At 45.4% G+C, this 10885-nt stretch overlaps 1 protein-coding gene across 1 annotated transcript in view; it reads right to left on the reverse strand.

Annotated features, from left to right (window-relative positions):
- Positions 1-1534: 1534 nt before the first annotated feature.
- Positions 1535-10885, reverse strand: part of adgra3 (adhesion G protein-coupled receptor A3) — a 34398-nt gene continuing 25047 nt past the window's right edge. Inside the window, 13 exon segments of the mRNA XM_010797774.1 lie at positions 1535-3250; positions 4219-4314; positions 4843-4988; positions 5467-5590; positions 5833-5957; positions 6098-6306; positions 6411-6618; positions 6706-6873; positions 7402-7560; positions 8090-8239; positions 8857-9058; positions 9592-9756; positions 9849-10062. Of these exon segments, the coding sequence (XP_010796076.1) occupies positions 1804-3250; positions 4219-4314; positions 4843-4988; positions 5467-5590; positions 5833-5957; positions 6098-6306; positions 6411-6618; positions 6706-6873; positions 7402-7560; positions 8090-8239; positions 8857-9058; positions 9592-9756; positions 9849-10062 (3413 nt within the window). The 3' untranslated portion in view covers positions 1535-1803.

Here is a 10885-nt window from a genome sequence, read left to right on the forward strand (position 1 = left end):
CCACAGCGCACACTAAGTGGAAACTGGCTGGAAAAGACGAGTCATCGCTGTTCCTGAAAATAGACCGTTTACAATTAGGATACTCTGATGTGCTATTTCTGGCATCTGACCCTAAGACTTCTGAATGAGACTAAGAAAAGATCTTAATGACTCCATTTGTTTTATCTTAATTTATTATGGATTTCCGCCCAAGGTGTCCCTGTGATCTTAAAGCAGAGATGCGATCAGTGCTTTAATTAGCTTTTCCCCCAAACATCGTCCCATTGTCATTCCCACCTCGCTGACAGCCGAAGATGAACTCTATAACCGACGGCAGTGTTAAAGAACCTTGGCAATTATTTGAAGATCACTCTTTCATGCCTGGAGGAAATGTGCGAGGCTGCGACGAATCACGGCATAACTGCTCTCTACATAATTCAGAAGTCTTATTATAATTTGTCACATCCAAGTTGGCTGGGCAATATATCTTTGTTTTATTAATAGGCCATAAATGAAAAATCTGAGCTGTGCTCCCTCTGCTGTGGGAGTGATCAGCGGGATAATAGCGGGAACATTTTTGCAGCACAACCTTAAAAAAAAAGAGTTAGTGGCATGCTGTGAGAAGACATGAATATCACGTTTAATAAGAAGTGATTGCCTTATTGAATAATAATATTAAAGCATTGGAAACGGTTTTCAATCCAACAGTGTGACATTGACTTTCTGAAAATAGCTTTACTACCCCAAAGACTGTCGTCCTTAGCCCGATTAATGTTGGTAAGCACGAAGGTTTATAGTTGTATTTGTATTGAAGTTAATTGTGGTGAGTACACCTTTCAGCACAACATGGATGCTTTAGCAAAGAGAACTACAAATAAATGCAAATGAGACTCACAAGGACTATGAGAGGGGCAAAACGACCACAAGAGACAAGAAGCAACTTAAGTGAGACAAAAAACGATCTTTAAGTCTGTGTCTTGCTGCTATATAGAAGAGGCGTTGGAACCTATCGTCACATATCCCCCTTGCTGTACTCTTAAAGCGTAAGAAGCAGAGAACACATTTACTGTCAGACAACCACCATGTCAGATACATTCAAGTTATTGTATAATATAAATACTCAGCATAAACACCATACTTTGTGTCAGTTATATGCTCTCTGCCTGGGACTGTGTAGGAAGGGGGGGGGGAGGTGAAGGGAACAAGCTGCACTCCTCTCATTATTCTGTCTTCTCCTGGCGGCTGCTTTGCGAGTCAGCTGTCAATCACACCGCGGGCATCGAGTCAGCGGGAGTTCAGGACGTACTGCACTCATCCAGTCTGCCAGCAGTCAGGAGATGCACCTCTATGCTTGAAGCTAGCTGCAATTAAAGAAGGCCCGCTGTGTGTGTGGGGGGGGGGGGGGCTGAGGCCACCTGAAGGTCAGCGAGAAACCCAATTACCAACTTGTCATATTCTGTCAGCACGAGTAATTCTTGGAAAGAAAACAGCTCTGGCTCACCTTTGCACCGGCTGCAGAGAGAGGAGATCACAGGAACAAAAACGTTCAATTAGGTGTACAACACTTTTGTTTTATTATTGTTGGGGCAAACTATTAAATGGAAAATAAATCCCCGGGGGTAAGGGTATGCAGTTTCAATTACACAACTCTTAGAACAACAAGGTTGGGATTAAAGTTATAAAAATAGACCATTTACAAAAAAAACATATCTACAGAGATAGTTCAGTGGCAGTAATGATTTGATCAAATAAATGTACAATAGAAAAAAACAAAAGCATTTCACAGTTTAAAGGCGATGCAGTCTTTGGGTACGGAAACTGTCGCTACACAGTAGTTTCATGTTTCCACAGGCCGGTCTTTATACTGGCTGCACTCTCTGTGGTTAGTAAAGGCACAAGCTGTCCGTTTTCTTTGAGTGTTCCACCGTTCTGAGTGATGAGGTTCAACCCGTAAGATTTGGGCTGTGTCTCTAGTTCAGTGTCGGGCTGCGGGACAGGGTCAGAGTCTTTACTGGCGTCGGACCCCGCAGCAGCATCAGCAGCGACCTGCTCCTTCTCCACCGTCACCACCGTCCCGTTCCCCAGCGTGCCGCCCCCACCCTTGTCTGCGTGGCGGGGGCGGCGCGGCAGGCTGGCGCTGTCGCTGCTGTCGTGCTGCTGCTGGCTCTGGTGGCGCTCCCTGTACGCCATGTAGGCCGCGCGGCGACTGTTGCGCGCCGCTACGTCGTAATGATGGTGGCGCCTGTGATTGGCGCTCTGCACGCTGCCTTCCACGCTGGTGGGCACGTCGTAGGCGTACTCCCGCAGCACCGTCAGCCGGCTGGCCCTGTGCGCCCGCGCTCTGTTTTTGTGATGCCTGCCCACGTGTCCGTTGGGAAGCGCCGCCGGATTGTTGTTGATGTTCATCGGGCGGAACTGCACCTCCAGCGGAGCCACGTGCATTTTTATTTCATTGTCTATAGAATGTTCCGTCAGGCTGTTGTCCAAAACAGCTGCACCGTTGGCGGTCACCGGTGCCGAGGCGGTCTTACACTGCGCCGCCTCTGCGTGCAGATTGGTCAGCTTGCTGCCGTGGGCGGAGTTACGCACGCTGGGGGCGCTTTTATTGGTGTAAGAGGAGTCTGCGCTGCTCTGGCCGCACCGCGTCGACTCCCCGTCTGCTTTGCTCACTGACCCTGCTGTCGACGTCATGGCTACGCCCGGCTGAGGCAGGAGCACGTCCTCCTGGGCAGAGTAGGCCCGTCTCCCCGAGCAACAGGCCTGGGACCAGTAGCGCCTCATATCCTGTCTGTTGACACAGTGATGGGCCACCATGAAGGCCCCCAGAGCCAGCGCAGCCACCCCGTAGAGGCAGGTGAAGGCCAAGTCGAAGGGGTGCTCCTGCGAGACGGCCATGGCCCCGAACACCCAGAGGGCGGCGTACAGCCCCAGCGCCCCCACCGCCCCCATCAGCTGAGCGGCGAAGGTGTGCTCGTTCTCCAGCGCCGACAGTGGCACCGAGTGCGGAGCGGAGCCCACAGAGGAGGATCCCTCTGGCTGCAGTTGCAGAGTGAGGGGGTGGCAGTGGCTGCTGGGAGCATCGCCCCCCCCCTCGCTGTGGACTAGAACCAGGTGCTGCTGCTCGTCTGTCAGCTCCTTGAACTCGTAGCGGCGCTCAGGGTGGCGGCGCAGCTGCAGGAGGATGCTGAGGAAGTACATGCAGTCCACGAAGATGATGAATCCCACAGGGCCGTAAAAAGCCCCGATACTGGGCTCCCAGGCCATCCAGCAACTAGAGAGGAGACGGACAATCAGACATCTCATTTACAGGAAGAGAATAGGTGTGGCGTTTGATACTCTTTGAGAGTTTTATATGGAACTTGGTGGAAGGTTGCAGTATGTGCCAAGGAACCTCAACCTATTCAATGTTTGGAGCCAATTCAAATAATGTGGCGGCGAAATTGTTTTACTTCTCTTAACAAAACATAAGGGCATTTGTGCTACAACGAGTTCCTGATTGGGAAACCGTAAAGTCAGAACTGAGAAACTGAGATATCAAAATGCTGTTTAAAACACTCCAACAAATGTTTTTTGTGTCCATGTTGTTTACACATGAACACACCAAAGTTGGAAAAAGTACATCCCAACTGACACCAGAGGCCTTTAGGGAAGTATGTACTACATTTTAATAGTTATTAAATGTTATACAGCACCTCTTAAAAGTAAACTTGCCGATCGTGCTCATTAAAACAATACCACATCTCCTCATCTTAAATCTGCCACCATCATTATTTACTTCTCAAACTCTTTGAAACATTTTTGCGTGGTGTTTTGTCCAGCCACTGTCCAATTACATTTAATAACCCAGGCTGGATTTGTCTTAATTGAAAGAAATTACTTAAACTCCAAAGACTTCCGACGACACGGCAGCAGATTTCTCAATTAGCCATCCACCATCACTAAACATGTAAACAGCTGCTTCTGTAGGAGCGCTGTAAACTCGCTGCAGTTGTTGATGCTTGGATGCACATTACCATTAATAGGCCTCCATAATCAGAACATCAGGGAATAAACTTTTCATACCCTTATAAAAATATCCATTATTTACCAAAGCAACGCAGCCTGGCCGGTCGATAACTAAAGCCAGATCCTCCTGAGGAGAGTGTAAAGCATCTCCTGGGGCTGGAGGCTTCATTTGAAACATCGCAGGAGCACAGACATGAAGGAACTTTAATTGCTTTTCATACAGGGACTACTTACTATTGGGCATTGGTCCGGCTGCCGTAGTTCTTGATGTTTGCTGCTGCAGTGATTCCACAGACAATGATGGGTATCCCTCCGCCGATTAAGTAGAACCTATTAGAGAGCAGAGAGATTGGTTAGTTAGTCTTTGTGTTTGGAGGACGACAGCTTTACTGGACATAGTCTCTACACTGACACCGTGTGGCAGATCCACCAACAAACAGGACCACTTTGTTTTTTAATATTTATTGTAATTTGTCTTATCTTTAATACTTTTTTATGCATGCTTCTTAGGTAGCATTAAGCTATCTTTGGCTCTTTTCTGCTGGAACAATGTAAATGCCCCCTCTGTGGGACTAACAAAGGTATTCTGATTTTGAGTAAGGAAACCTAAAATATCATTTCACAATAAGACACAGCCTTTCCTGATGAACGCATTTTTCCTGTTAAATAAAAAGCATTATTTTTGAGGCATTCTATAAAGTGTTGTTTAAAATGTCTGCTTTTAAGATCAGCTAAAAAAAGACAGGCCATTTTAAATTGTTAGTAAAGGCTGACATTGGGAGGACCACAAGTAATCTCATCCAAGTTCAAATAAAACCTATGTGTTAACTTTGTCCACCTATCTGTAATGTCTCGTACCTCAGCATTGGCCGTGGTGGTGGTGGAGGTTCGTCCAGCTCTTCGTAGCGCTTGGCCTTTCGGGTCACCTGTTTGTAAATGTTGCGTGCCGTCACCCCCACCCACAGAGCGGTGGCCAGAGTGGAGTAATGCAGCAAGATCCCAACCTAGAAAAGAGGGCATAAATATAAACATAAGATTTAATGGAGATAAATGCAAGTATTCTCCAATGTCAGAATGCAGCTGTTAGTTACATTTCCCCAATACAAATAAGAATGATGGGCAGTGCATCAGTATTTTAAATGGCACGTTGATCATTGAGCTATTTCCTATTGAGCGTGTCATTACCAGCCTGAGCTGAAAAGTCTATTTGTGAGATATCTGTATGCCAGAGGGGATTACATAAATAAACAAAACGTTCTCTGCTAAAAAATCTTTCATCCAGGTACTTGTTGCAATGAACACGGAATAAGTAATGTGTTTCGCACCATAAGGGATCACCCACGGACATGGAAACTATCTACTGTACCCTTCGATGCATCTTTTACTGAGTTTCCACAACTTTTTTTATGAGCAGAGTGAACTTAGCCAAAGGCAAAACAACAAAAGCACTTGTTCTTTTTTGTGTCTGAGGAGTATACTCACTGCCTGGCACACGCTTGCATAACGCGTCTGATTTATTCCCCCGACAAAGACCCCGTAGGTGAGGCAGATGTGGAAGCAGAGGTTGACCAGCATGTGCCAAAACTTGCGGCTCACACGGACAGACCTGGGGTCAGAGAAACAAAACACAGTTAGCATTTCTTTATTACGGATGTGACACCTGTTCACGTAGACAATATATTTTACAATCATCTGAATATGACAACCAATGAGAAGTTCAAATGCATTCGTCTCGTGCATTGGTAAATGATTCAAATGGTAGCAGAAAATCTCTCCAAAGCCAAATCCTGCAGGGTTTCAAGATAAAGGACAACCAATGAATGACAGACACACATGATGAGGTCTCACCTGTGATGGTAGATGTAGCTGATGGTAATGGTGAGCAGGCAGATCAGGAGTATGATGGTTGTGGCGTAGATGACAGGGTGCAGGGGCCGGATGCTGGGAGAGAAAAACTCCACACTGCTGAGGTCCTGCATGACAGAGGGGGGGGATACATCCTCAGGTTTAGGTAATATTGGCACTCCAAGCCACTACAGGTTACTACAAAGTGTCCAATGCTGATACACGGACAAAGGTTGCTGTCATTGTCATACAACGAAGAGCAACCCACCATCAGCAGTGCGTAGTTTCCCAGAGAGTTGCAGGATATGGTGGTGAAGTTGTCGTGATGATCCAGGATGCGGCAGCCGTCGCTCTGCCACCCTCCCTGCCCCCCAACCAGGCTGAAGTTCCAGCAGGCGGACACGGCGTCTGAGCCGCGGGCAAACCGCCGCAGGGTGATGTTCACGGGAGACCTCAGCACACGCAGGGACATGCCGTCTGATGGGAAACAGGCAGAGTAATCAGAACTGATGTCAAGATAACTGATGTCAAGTTGTCGTGTGCTGTGGGAAAAAAGGATTTGAATTAGTCAGATTACTCACCAATCTTGGCCATGATGACGGGGGTGGCCACACTCCTCCTCTTCCCCCCGTCAGCTAGCTGGGAGGAGTTGCTGGTGGAAGGGAAGAACTTGCCGTTGCGGAAGGCCAGGAGGTGGAGCTTGTAGACGGTGTCCTCAGGGTGCCCGGGGAGCGCAGTGGGGGTGAAGAGGGCCTGAGGAAGCTGCAGGGAGGCCTCCACTATGGTGCTCTACAGGGACAAAACACATGAAACGGTTAGGTTCTTACTTGTTTGTTGTGTTAAACATCAAAGAATTTCATTTTGTATGGAGCTGACCTTGTGCAGGATGCTGGAGAAGGAGCTGGTGGTGTTGCATTTGAAGGTGAGCTGGCGATCCCCCCCCGGCGAGCGCTCCGGGCTCGGCCTCTGGAACAACATGCAGGTCATCCCGTTCCAGTCTGCCGCCCTGACAGCGTGAGCCTCCAGCGCGATGTTGGGGGAGGTCTGGAAGGACAACAACAACAACAACATTGGACTAAGGATTTTACAACAACATTTTAATAGTGCAGCATGACATACAGGTCATACTTAAATTGCACAATGCAGGCAAAGTCTTTAATATTGAGTATCTGCCGACCAGAGATATATATATATATACACTTTTCCCTTCAGATTACAGCTGCACAGCATACTGAAGCCAAATAACATTTCATTTAAAGACAGGAAGACAGATAGCCTCTCTTCTTCCTCATTAAACAGGATTTGTAGCTGCAGTTTTGACTACAATGAGACACATAATGACTACAAAGATACAAAGAAACAAACACATGGACATGCAAACGATCACAAAGCAAAGAAAAAAGTGAAACACAGACATACTGTCAAGAGATGCAAAAGATAAAGAAAATACGTAGAAAAACTAGAAAGAGAGCCTGATCCAAAGACACAGAGACATGTGTTGCATGTTTTTCAGTTTAGGGGTCTTGCTCATGTGTCCCTCTAAAGCTAAAGGCAGATATTAGGAGGACTAACCAGGGAGAAGGCCTGTGTCGTGGCCAGGCGGTAGACGGCGATCTTCTGCAGGCAGGCGATGATGCGAGAACACGCTGAGGCTTCACGCTGAGCCATCCACAGCACGCGCTCATCAGCCAGCATCAGGTTGGAGGCCATGCTGATCATCACCTCGCCCAGCTGAGAGAGGGAAACATTTTGACATGAGGGAATGAACATTGGTTGTTGACGTGAAATGTCATTTATGAGTCGTACCATATCCAAATTAGTATTGTCGTCATTTAGAATAGCTCCTGTGCTTAACCTGCTTTGTAAGGTTGTGTTTTTAAATGTTTCCTTCAGCAGCAGCTTTTCTAAAAGACATAAGATTCGAACATGTTCAGCATCTTGTTTGTATCAAACGGCCATAAACACATGCTGTGTTGACTTAGGGCCTTACTTGACTCGCTAGGTGACGATTAGGAACACATTTTAAGCATAGAAGCGACAAACTAAACTTTTAAACTGCTTTTTAGTGCTCGGAGCTGCTTCACTTTGAAAACTGTTCCTTTTGCCAGCCTACAGCTGTGCCCAAGTCGAGACAACACCTCTCATTAAACATGATAAGAAACAGCTGTTGAGCATTCATCTATTTATCTTTGAACAAGGACAAGCTTCACATTCTTCCGCCAACATAAGCTCATGAAAAAAAGTTAAGAGCAGCACTTACATCTTTAAACTTCTCGACAAACTTGCCAAACTTCTCGATCATGTCCGCCACGAAGATGATGTCCATCTTGTCGGAGAAGTTGGCGGCCTCGACGGTGTAGACGAGCAGGCGGCGAGCCCGGGCAACCACGTTGCTCTCATTCAGAGGCATCTGGAAACAAGACACAGAGAGGGAGAGTTCACTATCAAATAACTAATCTTCTCCATTAGCAAAAAAGGGACAAACGGAAACGATGAGAAACTTTTTTGAATATGTAAAAAGCATCAAAAAAATAAATAAATAAATGGACTGGATGGATAGAGAATAGATTAGTTTGCCCTATTCTTGATTCTTAAGATATTCCTTTTAAAAAAACTTGGGTTTGTGGAAGGAAGATATGTTATATTAATATCATTATTTAAATATGTTTTAAAGATGTATAGTTAAGAAAAAGAAAAAAACAACATCATAAAGATAAATGCCAATTTACTGGACTCTGAATAATAAGATTTGTTTGCAGTTCTACTGTTTTGGAGCCTTCTTGCAGGAAGGCAGAGGGAGATAGTTTGTCTGTTAGTACAAATGAACCCTATTAGGATGGATTACAGCAAGTTTCTTTAAAGGTTTGATTATATTTTAAAGTAAAAAAAAAAGCATGTAAACCAGATTCTGAATGTTATGCTGTATTTGAACTGTTTGAATCTAGTGAATTCATTTTGATCAAAACTGTTGGGGAAAGAGGATACAGTGAATGAGGTTACAGAGCAGAACATAACAGTTTCTCAGACCTGGTTGATGACGAACAGAAATCTGGTGACGTCCTTCTGGAACTGGCAGCGGGAGTAGTCCTCCTCCGTCCACAGCCCTTTGTGGTCGCAGTATCTCCACGCTTTCTGCTCCTCACCCGAGCTGCCCGAGTACGTTCCGGCGCTCGACGGCAGTCTGTTGCAGGGCAGGTACGCTCTGATCCCCGCCAGAGTGCGAGGCCACCTGCAGGGAGCAGAACAAAAACATGTTCCATCAACCTGTATATGAAGCGTCCCTATGTTTTACTGACTTTGTGTAATAACATCAACAGTCATGTGCTCATTATGGCTCAAGCCTTGAAGTCATGTCTATGTTTTACCACAGGGGGGCGCCACAGAGCTATCTACAAATGTTTTACTGCATATTTACCAGTTTAGATTGCATTTTCATTTTTAGATTAACTGACAAACACACACTGATGCCTGCGTGTTATAAGCAACATATTTCTTATTGCAGATGCACTGATTTGAGATTTTTTTTAACATCTGACCTTTTCGCAAAAACATTGTGTTTAATTCAATTGTAATTCAATTGTATGTTCACAATAAAAACAGTTACTTTCTAATTACTTGACCAGCTTAAACTCAGTAACAGTGCCTCTTTTAATCGTCTCATTTAGAAAAAATAACCTAAGATTTTAATGTATCCAATAAACTTAAGTATAAGTCAGTAGCCCTGTTCTGCTTGTTGTATACTCCATGTCGGGGGAAACTCACTTGAACTCTCCCTTGTTGTTGGAGATGCGTTCAGGAGCGCAGTACTCTGCAGAACTCTCCAGCACCACGATGTGGACCGTCCTGGTGGTATTGCCTCTGCTCGTCCTGACCCGGCACTCCCAGTTCCCAGTGAACCCCGGCTGGATGTTGGAGATGGTCAACGCACTGAGGGGAGACAAGAAATTAGAAAACATTTGAGATAACCATTTTGTCCCATTTCCTCTTCAAAAGGCCTGAGACTACAGACGCTGCCGTACCTGGCGATGAGAGAGCAGTTCTGCACCATGTGCTTCTCGATGAAGATGCCCTGCGCGGCGTCTTGTTTGACCATGCGGCCGTTCTGGTACCACAGCACCTGCATGTCCTCGGCCACGAAGGAGGCCTGGCACTGGAAGGGAAGGCTGTCCCCCTGAAACACCACCTGGCGCTGGGAGGGGGTCAGCTGGAAGGAGGGCAGCTCCAGGGGGGCGTCTGGGGAAACCAGGAGAGAATAAGAGTCAAGTTAGAAAAAGATTCAGGGCTTCATTCATCAAAAGCTAAGTTAGTTGGCTCAAAGTCTTTTTTATTCCATGCCCCTTCAGGTTCAATTAGATTTGATTTCATTTGTAACATTTGATCCAGTTCCTCTCGATTAATATATACATACAGTGTATATTCAAACAGTAGACTTTGTACATATGTTGATATAAGAATCTCATATTAGGCAGGTGTTTTTTTAGGACACGCCAGGCGGATAGTAACAGCTGTGACATCTTTCCTAATCTCAGGTGGTGCCTCTGTTTTTACTGTGGACATGTTTGTAGCCGGCACAAGTATCAGTTTACCATGCAGACCCAGATTGGTGTCCAGCTTCCTTGTTTTTTCATTCAATGCTCCAAAGAATATTTCCTATGGGTTTGCTTGTTTTACATTAGTTTAATGTTATCATTAAGTTTTAGTTCCATATATATTTAGCGCTAGTTAGATTTGTGTTAGGGCCAGGTTTTATAACTCTGAATTTTGTATGGCCATAAAGTTTAAAACTTATGGTAGTCAACTTGTGTCCTCTTTCATGCTTACACAAGCCCAGTTTTAGTTTTAGATTACCATAATAACCCTGCTCTGGGGCAGAATGAAGAATGGAGAGAAATATGTGGAAATAATACCATAAATAAAATGTTACCTCTCATTTATCATATATGAAGAATTCATTTATCAAACATTGATCAAAGCCAATCTTAAAATGATTTAACAAACGCCTTTTTTAGACTCCTCAGTGCACACAAAAACATAACTTGGAGAAATAAATAAATAC

The sequence above is a fragment of the Notothenia coriiceps genome, unplaced genomic scaffold (assembly GCF_000735185.1).
Source record: "Notothenia coriiceps isolate Sejong01 unplaced genomic scaffold, NC01 NC01_scaffold00038374, whole genome shotgun sequence".
Taxonomy (NCBI): domain Eukaryota; kingdom Metazoa; phylum Chordata; class Actinopteri; order Perciformes; family Nototheniidae; genus Notothenia; species Notothenia coriiceps.